The sequence below is a fragment of the Ranitomeya imitator genome, chromosome 5 (assembly GCF_032444005.1).
Source record: "Ranitomeya imitator isolate aRanImi1 chromosome 5, aRanImi1.pri, whole genome shotgun sequence".
NCBI classification, from domain to species: Eukaryota; Metazoa; Chordata; class Amphibia; order Anura; family Dendrobatidae; genus Ranitomeya; species Ranitomeya imitator.
Genome location: NC_091286.1, coordinates 415,773,978 through 415,792,347, shown reverse-complemented (window position 1 = coordinate 415,792,347; position 18,370 = coordinate 415,773,978). Strand labels below are relative to the sequence as shown.

The 18,370-nt window shown below is 45.4% G+C and overlaps 1 protein-coding gene across 2 annotated transcripts in view; it reads right to left on the bottom strand.

The window, feature by feature from the left end:
- Positions 1–18,370, bottom strand: part of LOC138638064 (tenascin-X-like) — a 366,072-nt gene that overhangs the window by 173,672 nt on the left and 174,030 nt on the right. For both annotated transcript variants that reach the window (XM_069727035.1, XM_069727036.1), the window contains exons 22-23: positions 9,251–9,302; positions 6,372–6,629 (exon numbers count right to left, since the gene is read on the bottom strand). In XM_069727035.1, coding sequence (XP_069583136.1) covers positions 6,372–6,629; positions 9,251–9,302 — 310 coding nt within the window. The remainder of the gene's footprint in view (positions 1–6,371; positions 6,630–9,250; positions 9,303–18,370) is intronic.

Sequence of the window (18,370 nt, the reverse complement as noted above, 5' to 3'; positions counted from 1 at the left end):
AAAACCAACAGACTCAGCATTCATCATCTGCATGTTTTTGTGTCTGTATTAGAATAAATAATTGAAAGGGGGCTATGTGGGGAGTTCAATTAGTGAGGTCAATCATTCTGTGAATAAACAGATGTGAATCAGGTGGCCTTTAGTTAAGCGTGAAGCCAGAGCATGTTTTACACGTTGTTCTCTTTGAAAGCCTGAAAAATATGGGTCATTCAAGACATTGTTCAGAAGAACAGCGTACTTTCATTAAAGAGTTGATTGGAGAAAGTAAAACTTCTAAAGAATGAACACAAAAACCTCAGTGACATGTAATTAATATCACATTTAGGGCTCAAAAAGTAGCCCATATGCCAAAAAGGCACTCAACAACCAGCTCCAAAGTATATATATGAAATAGGAGAAAAAAGGAGCAAACAGGTATATATAAAAAATAGAACATTTTATTTAACCCTCCTTGAGAAAGCAGGTTTATTTACCCCCGAAACGCGCGTCGGGGACTTTTGGGGTATCCACACCTGGTCTTAGACTCCTCTACCTTTGCCCATGGTAAGCATTATGTATTCCCTAATTGATATTATGATGCACTTGAAAACTACTGCAGGGCTATGCAGCTTGCCATTGATGTGCGATTTATGACTGCACTTGCACCTTATTGAATATGACATTTTGCACAAATATGGGCAGGTAGAAACATTCAAGTCTTTTTCCTTATGGTATGCCTTCCTGCATTTAATCCTATGACTTTTTGATTATTTTCACTGAATAGTAAATTTTTGTATATTATTTTTTTGTTAAATTTTTGTTTATATTTTTTATATATACCTGTTTGCTCCTTTTTAAACTTCTAAAGAAGTAGAGACAATGATGGGCTGTTCAGCTAAAATAATCTCCAATGCTCAAATAGAAAGCCAAACCAGAGAGTCATGGAAGAAAACTGAAGACTACCATTCAAAGGGATGGAAAAATAGCCAGAATTGCAAAGGCTCAGCCAATGATCAGCTCCAGGATGATCAAAGACAGTCTCAAGTGACCTGTGAGTACTGTGACAGTTAGGCTATGTGCACACATTCGGAATTGCCGTGGAAATTTCTGTGGTAATTCCGCAACTCCCTGCCTTGGGTAAAATGCATGTGAAAAGTGATTTGAAGCAGCGCTGGGAAAAGTGATTGACAGGTTGGTCACACTTGTCAGGCATAGTGCTTGATAAGTGTGACCAACTTTTTACTATTGATGCTGCCTGATGATTTTACTTGCGTTTATTTACAAAAAAGAAAAATTTGGCCAAAAATTTGAAAATGTTGCCATTTTCAATCTTAATTTTTGTACACTTAAATCAGAGAGTGCTGTCACACAAAAAAGCTAATAAATAACATTTCCCACATGTCTACTTTAGATCAACACAGTTTTGGAAGAATAGCTTTTTTTGCTAAGGGTTAAAAGTTGACCAGCGTTTTCTCATTTTTCCAACAAAATTTACAAAAGCTTTTGAAATGAATTTGGGGGGTCAATATAGCAGAAAATACCCAATAGTGACACCGTTCTAAAAACTACACCCCTCAAGGTGAGCAAAACTACATTCAAGAAGTTTATTAACCCTTCCGCTGCTTCACGAGAAGGAAAAAATTAACATTTTTACGTTTTTCACCTTACTTTAAAACCATTTTTTTAATTTTCACAAGAGTATCAGGAGAAAATGGACCACAAAATTTGTTGTGCAATTTCTCCTGAGTATGCTGATACCCGATATGTGGGGAAAAGCCACTGTTTGGGTGCATGGCAGGGCTCAGAAGGGAGGGAGCACCATTTGACTTTTTGAATGCAAAATTGCCTGGAATCAATGGTGGTGTCATTTCGCGTTTGGAGACCCCCTGATGTACCTATAGAGTGGAACCCCCCAATTCTATTGCCAACCCTAACCTCTACACAACCCTAACCCCAATCCTAACTATAAGCTTAACCACAAACCTAACTCTAACACACCTCTAACCCTAATCCCAACCCTAAGTGTAATCCCAACCATAACCACAACACTAATGCTAGTCCAACCCTAGCTTTAGACCAACCCTAACTTTAGCCCAAGCCTAACTTTAGCCCAACTCACTTTAGTCCAACTCACTTTAGCCCAACCCTAACCTTAACTTTAGCCCAACCCTAACTTTAGCCCAATGATAACTATAACTTTAGCCCAAACCCAACCCTAACTTTAGCCCAACTCACTTTAGCCCAACTCTAACCCTAATGGAAAAATGGAAATAAATACATTTTTTTATTTTATTATTTTTACCTAACTAAGGGGGTGATAAGGGGGGGTTGATTTAGTATTTTTTGTTTTGATCACTGTGATAGAGTCTATCACAGTGATCAAAATGAACCAATAAGAAAAGTTTCCTATTGTTGCCTGGTGCCAGCCTGCAGATCTTGACGGGCGCATTGCACATGCACCCACCATTTTCTCCTGGATGAAGATGCCGGCGGACCAGGGGACTTCATGGGGGATGCAGGGTCTCCAGAGGTACCATGTGGGATCGGAGGACCCTATTTCTCTTTCTTCCGATGGGCGATCACATCAAAGGAGAGCAAAATTAAATGGAAAAATCTGACTTTTTTTGCAGTCACCTTTATACCATTAATAACGACTATCACAACACTTGGGTCAGAAAAAAACGAATCATGTTCCCTGGGGTCTCGGCCATGGTAGCCGAGACCCTGGAGAAATTCCGACACTGGGGGGTGATATAACCTTATTTCTATTTCTGAGCACCATTAAAAGCGGCGCTGAGGCATAAGTACCTTTAAATGCTGCCGTTAAAAGGCGTATTGGTAGTTGTTAAGGGCTTAAATACTGCTGTCAAGTGTAAAAGCGACCCAATACAAGGCTTACTTGCCAGCAATATAAACAAGTTTAAAACCCCCTTTTTCCCCAATTGTAAATAGCAAAATACACCTTTTAATGGGGTTAAGGGGTTAAAATACTTGAAGAGGTCATGTTGCCTTAAGCTAAAGAGGAGCGGATATGAAATGGGTGTTTCAGCAATGAAACATGTTATGGCAGCTCAAGATTGATCCGCGATCAAGGTCCTGTCAGACTGGACATGAGCTGAACATATAAAAGGGTCTCAGAGGTGCACATGGGCGCGCTAGTATCATTCTTGTTACATGTGTGTATGGGACATTGCACCAGTGTGGCATTTACCAGCATGTGCTCAGGATCATGCTGCGATAAGCCATTAGAATTCTGGTTCTCTGGAGAGGAGATTGTGTGCATTCAGAGCTGGCTCAAGCCATTTGAATTCTGGCACCTGTGAAGAGGAGTTGGTTGAGTGCATTAGCTGATTGTGTGACCACTGTTTGTCTTTTACGCCGTTTGAGGGCTGTGTTTCCCTGTGAGGTTAACAGGAGTCGTATCTAGTGCCATACCTCTTTTGTTTCTGTGTGCAAGTGACACAGCTCAGTTGCAGAGCATTTGTTCCATTTCTGTGTGCGAGTGACACAGCTCAGTCGCAGAGCATCCGTTTGTTTTTGTGTGTGAGTTCAGTTCATGTACTGTTCACACTGAGTGGTGTTTAACGCAGTGTGTGTAAGCAGTCGCTCGCTGTATGTTCCGTCATTGTTCACACTAGCAGCAGTTTAAAATCTCTGCACAGTGGACCCCGAGTTGCGATTGCACTTTACAATTAAATTTATTTAGTGCAATCCGCCAATCCTAACATCCAGTCCAACAAAACTGAGGTTATGGAGTGGCTAGCAAAATCCCCAGATTAATCAGATAGAACACTTGTGGGGTGACATTAAAAATGCAGTTTCTGAGGCAAAGCCAACAAATGCCCAAAAATTGTGGGATGTAATCCAAGCATCCTGTGCTGGAATAACAGTTGACAGGTGCCAGAATTTGGTTGACTATGCAACATAGATGTGAAGCACTTCTAAAAAAAACTGTGGGTAACAAATAAATATTAGGTTAGTGATTCACAGGAATGCTAAATCCAGTAGTTAAAAATTACCGTATATACTCGAGTATAAGCTGACCCGAGTATAAGCCGACCCCCCTAATTTTGCCACAGAAAACTGGGAAAACTTAATGACTCGAGTATAAGCCTAGGGTGGGAAATGCAGCAGCTACCGGTAAATGTCAAAAGTAAAAATAGATATCACTAAAAGTAAAATTAATTGAGACATCAGTAGGTTAAGTGTTTTTGAATATCCATATTGAATCAGGAGCCCCATATAATGCTCCATAAAGTTTATGATGGCCCCATAAGATGCTCCATATTAAAATATGCCCCATATAATCCTGCATAAAGGTTAATAATGGCCCCATAAGATGCTCCATTTGCACATTTGCCCAATATAATGCTGCACAAATGTTGATTATGGCCCCATAAGATGCTCTATAAAGATATTTGCCCCATATAGTGCTGCACAAATGTTGATTATGGCCCCATACAGACACTTGCCCTATATAGTGCTGAACAAACATTGATTATGGCCCTATAAAGACACTTGCCCCGTATAGTGCTGCACAAACGTTATGGCCCCATAAGATGCTCTATACAGACACTTGCCCCATTATAGTGCTGCACAAACGTTATGGCCCCATAAGATGCTCTATACAGACACCTGCCCCATATAATGCTGCACAAAAGTTATGGCCCCATAAGATGCTCTATACAGACACTTGGCCCATTATAGTGCTGCACAAACGTTATGGCCCCATAAGATACTCCATACAGACATTTGCACAATATAGTGCTGCACAAACGTTGATTATGGCCCCAGAAGATGCTCCATACAGATACTTGCCCCATTTGCTGTTGCTGCGATAAAAAAAAAAATCACATACTCACCTCTCCGTTGCTCAGGCCCTTGGCACTTTCAATATTAACCTGCTCCTCATTCCAGCACCGCTCCATCTTCAGCACTGACGCTCAGGCAGAGGGTGCGCACTAACCACGTCACCGTGCCCTCTGACCTGAGCGTCACTGCAGAAGACGATGAAGACAGAGCGGCAGCTGGAACGGGGAGCAGGTGAATATCGCGCAGCGCTGCGCTCCCCTCCCCGTTATACTCACCTGCTCCTGGCACGGTGCAGTCCCTGCTTCCCCGGCACTGCTGCTTCTTCCTCTATCGAGCGGTCACCATTATCGCTCATTACAGTAATGAATATGCGGCTCCACCCTAATGTAATGAGTGTAATGAGTGGTACCTTGTGATCGCTCGGTGTCACCGCTCTGCTTTCCGGCCGCTGTGCTTACACAGGGCAGAGAAGCAGAGCGCCGAGGGACAGACAGCGGAAGGTAAGTATGTAGTGTTTGTTTTTTTTACTTTTACGCTGGTAACCAGGGTAAACATCGGGTTACTAAGCGCGGCCCTGCGCTTAGTAACCCGATGTTTACCCTGGTTACCAGCGAAGACATCGCTGAATCGGCGTCACACACGCCGATACAGCGATGTCAGCAGGAAGTCCAGCGACGAAATAAAGTGCTGGACTTTCTGCAGCGACCAACGACATCACAGCAGGATCCTGATCGCTGCTGTGTGTCAAACTGAATGATATCGCTAGCAAGGACGCTGCAACGTCACGGATCGCTAGCAATATCGTTTAGTGTGACGGTACCTTAAGATTCCCCACTGCTTCAGGTTCTATACAAAAACTCTAGTTATTAGGAATGGGCAACTTTATTTGCGTTGAATTGAACTGTACTTGAATTTCTCAATAATAAATATTCTTCACATTGCTAATTTTTTTGTTATTCGCTCCATGCTAATTCAGCAAAATGGTGGCCTCTCCATTTTGCTGAACTGTAGAGGGCAAGAAAAATGTTAAAGAAACATAATAGTCTCCTCACCGTTTACCTGTCCCTGTAACACTACAGCCTTCAGTGTACGCCCATCCAGTCCTCAGGGCGGCTTCCTTCAACAATCATGTACCGGTGTCTTCACTATAGAACAGGACTTTCGGATGAAGCCTCTTTGCAGCTGAACACCATGTTCTAGAATGAAGACACATATATGCAGAATGAAGAGGTCCTGAAGGCTGAACTGGTGGACAATGGGCACTCAGGCGTAGCAGGTGTGTCAGGATAGGTGAGCAGTAAGGTATTAGTTTCTTTTTTTTACATGTTTTGTTTATTACACCCTGTTGTCTCAAGAAACCCCAGAGTATAGTAGGGAGAATTCAATTTACAGAGAATACATTTGCTACGAATCAAATGTCCAAGTAAAATCCCTCATTTGAACCTTGCCAGAACCATTCATCTCTAGTAGTTATAGTTCAGCTTACAACATGGAAAGTGTTATTATAAAGGATTTACTCATATGCTTAAGGGCATGGTGTGCCAAAAGTATGTAATTTTACTGCTACAATAGCAACCCACTTGTGTATGTATACATGGTATTCTTTTCTCCTTGTACACTGTTATTTCCAACAAGTGCAAAGACCATGAATGTGTAATAATATCCCGGTGTGAGGCCTCCAATTGTATTCAAAGTGGTGTTCACAAATCTGTTCAAATTTGGATCTTCAAGGACCTCGATCATGTAGGAATCTGCATTTCCATCTGGTATCTCCCAGTTCAGAGAAACAGAGGTAGTAGTGATATTGTCCACTGTAAGATTCTTCACTACACCGGGATCTAGAAAAAAAAGACAATCCTGCAATTAACATAACTGTAGAATAAAGACTTGAACCGCACAACCAAAACATATACTTATATGTATATATACAGATATAAATTAATATATCTGTATGTATACATATACCGTATATACTCGAGTATAAGCCGAGATTTTCAGCCCACTTTTTTGGGCTGAAAGTCCCCCTCTTGGCTTATACTTGGGTCATACCCAGAGGTCGGCAGGGGAGGGGGAGCGGGGGCTGTCTAATTATACTCACCTGCTCCCGACGCGGTCCCTGCAGGTCCCTGTTCCCCGACGCTGCAGCTTCTTCCTGACTGTAGTGAGCGGTCACATGGTACCGCTCATTACAGTAATGAATATGCGGCTCCACCTCCCATAGGGGTGGAGCCGCATATTCATTACTGTAATGAGCGGTAACAGTGACCGCTCACTACAGGAAGAAAATGCGGCGCCGGGGAACAGACGTGCAGCAACGGCGCCATGAACAGGTGACTATGACGGGGGCAGTGCGCAATATTCATCTGCTCCTCGTTCCACCGTCGGTGACGCTGTGTCTTCCGCAGTGACGCTCAGGTCAGAGGGTGTGGTGACGCGATTAGTGTGCACGCCGCCCTCTTCCTGAACGTTGGTGCAGAGGATGGGGAAGACACAGCAGTGGTCAGCGGTGGAATGGGGAGCAGGTGACTATAGCAAGTGCCGGTGGCCGGAGAGGTGAGTATGTAATTTTTTTATTTTTTTAATTGCAGCAACAGCATATGGGGAAAATATCTGTATGGAGCATCTTATGTGGCCTCGTGCAGCATGATATGGGGGCAAATATCTGTATGGAACATCTTATGTGGCCATGTGCAGCATGATATGGGGCAAATATCTGTATGGAACATCTTATGGGGTCATGTGCAGCATGATATGGGGGCAAATATCTGTATGGGGCATCTGTATGGGGCCATGTGCAGCATGATATGGGGGCAAATATCTGTATGGGGCATCTTATGTGGCCATGTGCAGCATTATATGGGGGCAAATATCTCTATGGGGCATCTTATGTGGCCATGTGCAGTATTATATGGGGGCAAATATCTGTATGGAGCATCTTATGTGGCCATGTGCTGCATTATAAGGGGCAGTTATCTGTATGGAGCATCTTATGGGGCCATGTGCAGCATTATATGGGGCAATTATCTGTATGGACCATCTTATGGGGCCATGTGCAGCATTATATGGGGCAATTATCTGTATGGAGCATCTTATGGGGAAATATGCAGCATTATATGGGGCATATATCTGTATACAGCATCTTATGTGGCCATGTGCAGCATTATATGGGGGCAAATATCTGTATGGGGCATCTTATGTGGCCATGTGCAGTATTATATGGGGGCAAATATCTGTATGGAGCATCTTATGTGGCCATGTGCTGCATTATAAGGGGCAGTTATCTGTATGGACCTCCTTATGGGGCCATGTGCAGCATTATATGGGCCAATTATCTGTATGGACCATCTTATGGGGCCATGTGCAGCATTATATGGGGCAATTATCTGTATGGAGCATCTTATGGGGCCATAATCCACATTTGTGGAGCATTATACGGGGCAAATGTCTGTATGGAGCATCTTATGGGGCCATAATCAGCATTTGTGCAGCATTATATGGGGCATATTTTAATATGGAGCATCTTATGGAGCCCATCCGAAACTGTATGGAGCATTATATGGGGCTCCTGATTCAATATGGATATTCAAAAACACTTGACCTACTGATGTCTCAATTAATTTTACTTTTATTGGTATCTATTTTTATTTTTGAAATTTGCCAGTAGCTGCTGCATTTTCCACCCTTGGCTTATACTCGAGTCATTAAGTTTTCCCAGTTTTTTGTGGCAAAATTAGGGGGGTCGGCTTATACTCGGGTCGGCTTATACTGGAGTATATACGGTACATATTAATCTATTGCAGTTAAGCAAACATTTACAAAGCTGAACATGAGATTTTTAGTTAACATTCTGATCAGACTATATAAAGCTCACTGCCACATGATTCTGAACCTCTTAGCGGGTACCTAATCTTAAATGTGGGATGCATAACGGAGACCACTGTCAAAGTGATACTGCACCAGCAGGTGGAGTGACCTACGTGTCCCACAGCACCTGTAGGGTACAGCCCCTCAGGCTCTGGAGAAAAACACCCTACTGCCACAGCATCACTGCTACAATGACCACCTCACAGAACCAACACCAATTGAAAAGATCAAAAAAAATTAACTTTCCATATGGTCTCAGACAAAAAGCTTAGAGTAAATAAGTTGGAGCCCATCTTGCATTCTCTTTCTAATTTAGAAACCTCTGGATCAAATGAAGCAATATTAGTACCAAGGTAAACAAAAAAATGAGGGGACAGACCATGCAATACACATAATTGTACAAGAAAGACTTGGACCGCACATCTGACTGTTGCACTATCACCACATGGCACTTCAACTTTAAGGTTAGGTTTGCTGTGAAGTGGCAGTGCACTTCAAAAAGTCTGATCAGAATATTAACTAAGAATCTTGCATTCAGTTTTGCACACTTTTGCTTAGCTGCAATGAATCATCCACTGTGTTTTGGATGACTTACTTGTGTAATGTGATGTTGTTACGTTATCTCCCTGCACTGTATCGTAGCCAGTAGAGTTGAGCGACCTTGACCTTTTTAGAGTCGAGCCGGGTTTCGCGAAACCCGACTATCTCAAAAGTTGGGTCGAGTGAAATCGGCCGATTATGACGTAAAGTCGGGATCGACCGAAACACGAAACCCAATGCAAGTCAATGGGGCAGCATAGTCGGCAGTGAGTGGGGGCCAGGAAAACACCTAGAGTGCCCATTTTAATGTAAAAACCATCCATTCTTCTTAATGAAGCTTGTCAAACGTAATTTACCTTATAATAATTGGAAGGCATTTGAAATTGGGGGTCATTTGGCTAAAGTTGTGTAGGGTAGGGCTGGTTCAAGTAATTAGTGGGCCCAGGAAATCTGGACCACGTCACGGCAGTGGAGCAGGGAGAGGTAAGTATTTCAACTTTGCAAGTGCTGTGATCCTGAGCAAGCAGGGGGGGCCCACTTGTTGGCATTGGCACTGGCACAGGGCCCCTCAAAGTACAGCGGTGTGTTTGCACGGCGGGGGCGCCTCCCACCGGCAGCAACACTTTTGCGTACTATGAGAGGCCCTGTGCCAGTGACGTCGCCAACTAGTATTCCTCCCCCCACCTGATGAAGGAACCTGCACTTTCATCTGCACCTTCCTCTTTGTCCCCGTGTAAGGTGGTATGGTATGCGGGAAGAGCAACCTGACTTTCAGCAGGGTCACAATGTTGTTGTGTAGCATGCACGGGGAATGTTGCGTTATGGGTCAATGTACCAGCAGACTCATCTATCACTGGCTGGGCAATGGGCACGATGAAGTGGAAACACAGATATAGGCCCAAAGAATAAAGTGGGCTAAATGCAGTTCAAAATTGGTAACACAGGAATAACCAGGGGGCATTGCAGTGGAGGACAACTGGAATGAGAGGCTGACACAGAGAGTAGGGCCAAATCAGTAAGTAGTCGAAATGCAGTTCAAAATTGGCAACCGTAGTAAACAGGCGGCACAGCTTTGTTCAGTGGAGAACAGCAAGGAGTGGCAGACACCGATAGTAGGCCCCAACCCAACTAGTAGGCCAAATGCAGTCTAACATTAACAACTACTTAACGAGAGCCTGAAAATGGAATTTCAGGACAGGAAACCAGGAGAACAGCAAGGAGTGTCAGACACCGATAGTAGGCCCCAAACCAACTAGTACGCCAAATGCAGTTGTTCCATTTAACCACAATTTAATGAGAGCCTGAAGATAGAAGCTCAGGAAAGGCAACCTGGGGAACACCTTGGAGTGTAACACACCATCTCTCTCCACCCCATACCCATTTTGTAGGCCTAATGCAGTGTACTTTTCTACAACTACTAAACGAGAGTCGGAAGACCGAAGCAATGGCAAGGAAACCTGGGGAACACCTTGGAGTGTAACACACCATCTCTCTCCACCCCATACCCAATTTGTAGGCATAATGCAGTGTAGTTTCCAAGAACTACTAAACGAGAGCCGGAAGATCGAAGCTCAGGAAAGGCAACCTGGGGAACACCTTGGAGTGTAACACACCCTCTCTCTACACCCCATACCCAATTTGAAGGCCTAATGCAGCGTAGTTTCCAACAACTACTAAACGAGAGCCGGAAGATCGAAGCTCAGGAAAGGCAACCTGGGGAACACCTTGGAGTGGAACACACCCTCTCTCTACACCCCATACCCAATTTGAAGGCCTAATGCAGTGTAGTTTCCAAGAACTACTAAACGAGAGCCGGAAGATCGAAGCTCAGGAAAGGCAACCTGGGGAACACCTTGGAGTGTAACACACCATCTCTCTCCACCCCATACCCATTTTGTAGGCCTAATGCAGTGTACTTTTCTACAACTACTAAACGAGAGTCGGAAGACCGAAGCAATGGCAAGGAAACCTGGGGAACACCTTGGAGTGTAACACACCATCTCTCTCCACCCCATACCCAATTTGTAGGCATAATGCAGTGTAGTTTTCAAGAACTACTAAACGAGAGCCGGAAGATCGAAGCTCAGGAAAGGCAACCTGGGGAACACCTTGGGGTGTAACACACCCTCTCTCTACACCCCATACCCAATTTGAAGGCCTAATGCAGCGTAGTTTCCAACAACTACTAAACGAGAGCCGGAAGATCGAAGCTCAGGAAAGGCAACCTGGGGAACACCTTGGAGTGGAACACACCCTCTCTCTACACCCCATACCCAATTTGAAGGCCTAATGCAGTGTAGTTTCCAAGAACTACTAAACGAGAGCCGGAAGATCGAAGCTCAGGAAAGGCAACCTGGGGAACACCTTGGAGTGTAACACACCCTCTCTCTACACCCCATACCCAATTTGAAGGCCTAATGCAGTGTAGTTTCCAAGAACTACTAAACGAGAGGCGGAAGATCGAAGCTCAGGAAAGGCAACCTGGGGAACACCTTGGAGTGTAACACACCCTCTCTCTACACCCCATACCCAATTTGAAGGCCTAATGCAGTGTAGTTTCCAAGAACTACTAAACGAGAGCCGGAAGATCGAAGCTCAGGAAAGGCAACCTGGGGAACACCTTGGAGTGGAACACACCATCTCTCTACACCCCATACCCAATTTCAAGGCCTAATGCAGCGTAGTTTCCAACAACTACTAAACGAGAGCCGGAAGATCGAAGCTCAGGAAAGGCAACCTGGGGAACACCTTGGAGTGTAACACAACGTCTCTCTACACCACGGAAGGGCTGATTCTTAGGAAGGAAGGCTGTTGGAAATAAGCATTGCGCGTCCGAGGGTGATTATATTCTTATTAGGTATATACTCACCCTCGGACGCGCCCTGCTTCTTTATTTGGAATGAATGTTTATTTGCAATGTGGTGTTGACTTTCTCTATTATTTTGGTAATTAATGATTTTATTATTTTCATTGTTTTGCATCTTCTCGGCAATAATATAAAGAAGACGCGACAGGACAATACTCGGTGGATGCCATATGTGTGTTTTCAATTGAAAAAACCTTTCAGTTAACTACTTGTAGGAGAAAGTAATTGTAGCTGGTGGCCATTTTTAGTACTGTACCAGATTTTAGTTGTGTGTTTGTTTTTAATGTTAAAATGTCTGCATTTGATATCTCTCCAGTATTTTCTTTTTTGTAAGCAAAATACTTATTTTTATATTTTCTGATGTTGGTTCCAGGGGTACACGGGCAGCAGTGCCCTGGTCAGTGTAGTAGTAGTTGAAAGAATGGACCGCAGACAGGCATCGAAGGCCTAAAATAAAAAAATTGGGCTGGCTGTAGGCAATTTTAAATTGGTTACAGGGGTACACGGGCAGCAGTGGTGTGGTCAGTGGAGGCCTAGTGGAAGGAGTGACCGCAGACAGGCATCGAAGGCCTAAAATAATAACACATGGCTGTAGGCAATTTTAAATTGGTTCCAGGGGTACACGGGCAGCAGTGGTGTGGTCAGTGGAGGCCTAGTGGAAGGAGTCACCGCAGACAGGCATCGAAGGCCTAAAATAATAACACATGGCTGTAGGCAATTTTAAATTGGTTCCAGGGGTACACGGGCAGCAGTGGTGTGGTCAGTGGAGGCCTAGTGGAAGGAGTCACCGCAGACAGGCATCAGGCATCGAAGGCCTAAAATAATAACACATGGCTGTAGGCAATTTTAAATTGGTTCCAGGGGTACACGGGCAGCAGTGGTGTGGTCAGTGGAGGCCTAGTGGAAGGAGTCACCGCAGACAGGCATCGAAGGCCTAAAATAATAACACATGGCTGTAGGCAATTTTAAATTGGTTCCAGGGGTACACGGGCAGCAGTGGTGTGGTCAGTGGAGGCCTAGTGGAAGGAGTTACCGCTGACAGGCATCGAAGGCCTAAAATAATAACACATGGCTGTAGGCAATTTTAAATTGGTTCCAGGGGTACACGGGCAGCAGTGGTGTGGTCAGTGGAGGCCTAGTGGAAGGAGTGACCGCAGACAGGCATCGAAGGCCTAAAATAATAACACATGGCTGTAGGCAATTTTAAATTGGTTCCAGGGGTACACGGGCAGCAGTGGTGTGGTCAGTGGAGGCCTAGTGGAAGGAGTCACCGCAGACAGGCATCGAAGGCCTAAAATAATAACACATGGCTGTAGGCAATTTTAAATTGGTTCCAGGGGTACACGGGCAGCAGTGGTGTGGTCAGTGGAGGCCTAGTGGAAGGAGTCACCGCAGACAGGCATCGAAGGCCTAAAATAATAACACATGGCTGTAGGCAATTTTAAATTGGTTCCAGGGGTACACAGGCAGCAGTGGTGTGGTCAGTGGAGGCCTAGTGGAAGGAGTGACCACAGACAGGCATCGAAGGCCTAACATAACAAAAATGTCAATACAATGGTATTGTCAGTGGCAGGCATTGAAGGATGTCAGCGCATAGACTAAACATTGGTGGAGCTGTGAGATAATTTTGCAAGTGGTAGAGCACTGTTTGAGCTGGGGTGGGGGGAAACTGTCTTGTGGCCGGCGGTACAGGCCCAGGGCCCCTCATATTACAACGGTGTGTCTGACGTTGGGTGCGCACCACCACCGCCAGAGACACTTTATTGTACTAGGAGGGACCCAGTGGCAGTGCCGTCGACCAAAAGCGGGCTCACCCACCTCTTCAGACAAACTGCACTCTCACGGGTGCTGTCGCCAAGTGTCGATACCACGGCCCGTGTGGGGAGTTTGGCCATTTAGTGAGGTGTAAACATGTCGTATGCTGGACAATCTGGTGCTGAAAATTACGAGATTGGAAAAGGCATTCAGAATAGTCCACAGGCAAGACCTTTTCATAGGAAAGCTAGGTGTCAGCCGGGCAAGGTGGGGCAAAAGATTTCGAAATCCAGTTGTGGTTAATTTTAATGAAGGTTAGATCATCTACATTTTGGGTAGCCAGACGAGTCCTTTTTTCTGTTAGTATTGAACCTGCAGCACTGAATACTCTTTCTGATAGGACACTAGCTGCCGGGCAAGCAAGCTCCTGCAATGCATATTCTGCCAATTCTGGCCAGGTGTCTAATTTTGATGCCCAGTAATCAAATGGGAATGACGGTTGAGGGAGAACATCGATAAGGGATGAAAAATAGTTTGTAACCATACTGGACAAATGTTGTCTCCTGTCACTTTGAATTGATGCTGCAGTACCTGTCCTGTCTGCGGTCATAGCAAAATCACTCCACAACCTGGTCAGAAAACCCCTCTGGCCAACGCCACTTCTGATTTCTGCCCCTCTAACTCCTCTGGTCTGCTGGCCCCTGCAGCTCGTGTGAGAACGATCACGGGCGCTGTGTGCAGGGAATGCCAGAAGCAAACGGTCAACAAGAGTTGATTGTTTGGTTGCTAATATTAGTTCCAAGTTCTCATGTGGCATTATATTTTGCAATTTGCCTTTATAGCGAGGATCAAGGAGGCAGGCCAACCAGTAATCGTCATCATTCATCATTTTAGTTATGCGTGTGTCCCTTTTGAGGATACGTAAGGCATAATCCGCCATGTGGGCCAAAGTTCCAGTTCTCAAATCTGCGGTTGTGCTTGGTTGAGGGGCAGTTTCAGGCAAATCCACGTCACTTGTGTCCCTCCAAAAACCAGAACCCGGCCTTGCCGCGCCACCAATTTCCAGTGGCCCCGGAAAAGCTTCCTCATTAAAAATATAATCATCCCCATCATCCTCCTCGTCCTCCTCCTCCTCTTCGCCCGCTACCTCGTCCTGTACACTGCCCTGGCCAGACAATGGCTGACTGTCATCAAGGCTTTCCTCTTCCTCAGCTGCAGACGCCTGATCCTTTATGTGCGTCAAACTTTGCATCAGCAGACGCATTAGGGGGATGCTCATGCTTATTATGGCGTTGTCTGCACTAACCAGCCGTGTGCATTCCTCAGAACACTGAAGGACTTGACACATGTCTTGAATCTTCGACCACTGCACACCTGACAACTCCATGTCTGCCATCCTACTGCCTGCCCGTGTATGTGTATCCTCCCACAAAAACATAACAGCCCGCCTCTGTTCACACAGTCTCTGAAGCATGTGCAGTGTTGAGTTCCACCTTGTTGCAACGTCTATGATTAGGCGATGCTGGGGAAGGTTCAAAGAACGCTGATAGGTCTGCATACGGCTGGAGTGTACGGGCGAACGGCGGATATGTGAGCAAAGTCCACACACTTTGAGGAGCAGGTCGGATAACCCCGGATAACTTTTCAGGAAGCACTGCACCACCAGGTTTAAGGTGTGAGCCAGGCAAGGAATGTGTTTCAGTTGGGAAAGGGAGATGGCAGCCATGAAATTCCTTCCGTTATCACTCACTACCTTGCCTGCCTCAAGATCTACAGTGCCCAGCCACGACTGCGTTTCTTTCTGCAAGAACTCGGACAGAACGTCCGCGGTGTGTCTGTTGTCGCCCAAACACTTCATAGCCAATACAGCCTGCTGACGTTTGCCAGTAGCTGCCCCATAATGGGAGACCTGGTGTGCAACAGTGGCAGCTGCGGATGGAGTGGTTGTGCGACTGCGGTCTGTGGACGAGCTCTCGCTTCTGCAGGAGGACGAAGAGGAGGAGGAGGGGGTGCGAACGGCTACAGCCAATTGTTTCCTAGACTGTGGGCTAGGCAGAACTGTCCCAAACTTGCTGTCCCGTGTGGACCCTGCATCCACCACATTTACCCAGTGTGCCGTGATGGACACGTAACGTCCCTGGCCATGCCTACTGGTCCATGCATCTGTTGTCAGGTGCACCTTTGTGCTCACAGATTGCCTGAGTGCATGGACGATGCGCTCTTTAACATGCTGGTGGAGGGCTGGGATGGCTTTTCTGGAAAAAAAGTGTCGACTGGGTAGCTCGTAGCGTGGTACAGCGTAGTCCATCAGGGCTTTGAAAGCTTCGCTTTCAACTAACCGGTAGGGCATCATCTCTAACGAGATTAGTCTAGCTATGTGTGCGTTCAAACCCTGTGTACGCGGATGCGAGGCTAAGTACTTCCTTTTTCTAACCATAGTCTCATGTAGGGTGAGCTGGACTGGAGAGCTGCAGATCGTGGAACTAGCGGGGGTGCCGGTGGACATGGCAGACTGAGAGACGGTGGGAGATGGTATTGTTGCCACCGGTGCCCTAGATGCAGTGTTTCCTACTACGAAACTGGTGATTCCCTGACCCTGAAGGCTTTGGCCTGGCAAAGAAACCTGCACAGATACTGCAGGTGGTGCGGAAAATGGTGGCCCTACACTGCCGGAAGAGATGTTGCGTTGCTGACTAGCTTCATTGGCCGAGGGTGCTACAACCTTAAGGGACGTTTGGTAGTTAGTCCAGGCTTGCAAATGCATGGTGGTTAAATGTCTATGCATGCAACTTGTATTGAGACTTTTCAGATTCTGTCCTCTGCTTAAGGTAGTTGAACATTTTTGACAGATGACTTTGCGCTGATCAGTTGGATGTTGTTTAAAAAAATGCCAGACTGCACTCTTTCTAGCATCGGATACCTTTTCAGGCATTGCAGACTGAGCTTTAACCGGATGGCCACGCTGTCCTCCAACAGGTTTTAGCTTTGCCACGCGTTTTGGGCAAGATACGGGCCCGGCAGATGGAACCTGTTGCGATGTTGATGCCTGCTGCGGCCCCTCCTCCTCCGCTTCAGAACTGCTGCCGCCTGCACCCTGTTCCCCCAATGGCTGCCAATCGGGGTCAAGAACTGGGTCATCTATTACCTCTTCTTGTAGCTCGTGTGCAACTTCGTCTGTGTCACCGTGGCGGTCGGTGGTATAGCGTTCGTGATGGGGCAACATAGTCTCATCAGGGTCTGATTCTTGATCAGCACCCTGCGATGGCAATGTTGTGGTCTGAGTCAAAGGACCAGGATAGTAGTCTGGCTGTGCATCAGTGCACTCCATGTCAGATTCAACTTGTAATGGGCATGGACTGTTAACTGCTTCACTTTCTAAGCCAGGGACGGTATGTGTAAAGAGCTCCATGGAGTAACCCGTTGTGTCGCCTGCTGCATTCTTCTCTGTTGTTGTTTTTGCTGAAGAGGACAAGGAAGCGACTTGTCCCTGACCGTGAACATCCACTAACGACGCGCTGCTTTGACATTTACCAGTTTCACGAGAGGAGGCAAAAAAGCTAGAGGCTGAGTCAGCAAGATAAGCCAAAACTTGCTCTTGCTGCTCCGGCTTTAAAAGCGGTTTTCCTACTCCCAGAAAAGGGAGCGTTCGAGGCCTTGTGTAGCCAGACGACGAACCTGGCTCCACAGCTCCAGACTTAGGTGCAATATTTTTTTTCCCACGACCAGCTGATGCTCCACCACTACCACTACCCTCATTACCAGCTGACAATGAACGCCCCCGGCCACGACCTCTTCCACCAGACTTCCTCATTGTTTTAAAAACGTTAACAAACGAACGGTATTTGTTGCTGTCACACAACTTACACGGTGAGCTATAACTTCAGTATGATTTAGCTACCCCTTTACAGGTGGGTGAGACCACAACGAAAATCAGCCACAATGTTACACACTCTGTTGTTGTTGGCAACAAATGAGATGGCACACACGCAGGACTGTCACTGAAGCGTAAATGTAAATATTTATCTCCCACTGATTTGTGTTTGTTTTTTTTAAAAGGGAGACTTCAGAAAAAAAACAAATTAAAAAAAAATTATTTTTTACAGAAGAATTTATAAAACAAATAAAATGAAATGATTGTTTCAGGGAGAATTTAGGAAAAAAAAAAAAAAAAAAAAGGCTTTGTAGGGCCCACTAAGTGAGAGAGGACGCACACAGGAGTCAGGAGTGGCACACAAGCCCAGAGGCCAATATTTATCTCCCACTGATTGATGTAGTGATTTTTTCAGGTAGATTTTGGAACCCAAATCAAGCTAAAAAAAATAATAGGCTTTCTATGGCCCACAATTGGAGAGAGAGAGAGAGATGGCACACCCAGGAGTCAAGACTGGCACACAAGCAGAAGGGGCAATATGAATCTCCCACAGATTTTTTTTTTTTTTTCAGGGAGACTTGAGAGAAAAAAAAATACAAAAAAAATGATTTTTTTCAGGAATAATTTAGAAACCAAAGAAAATAAAATGATTGTTTCAGGGAGAATTTAGAAAACAAATAAAA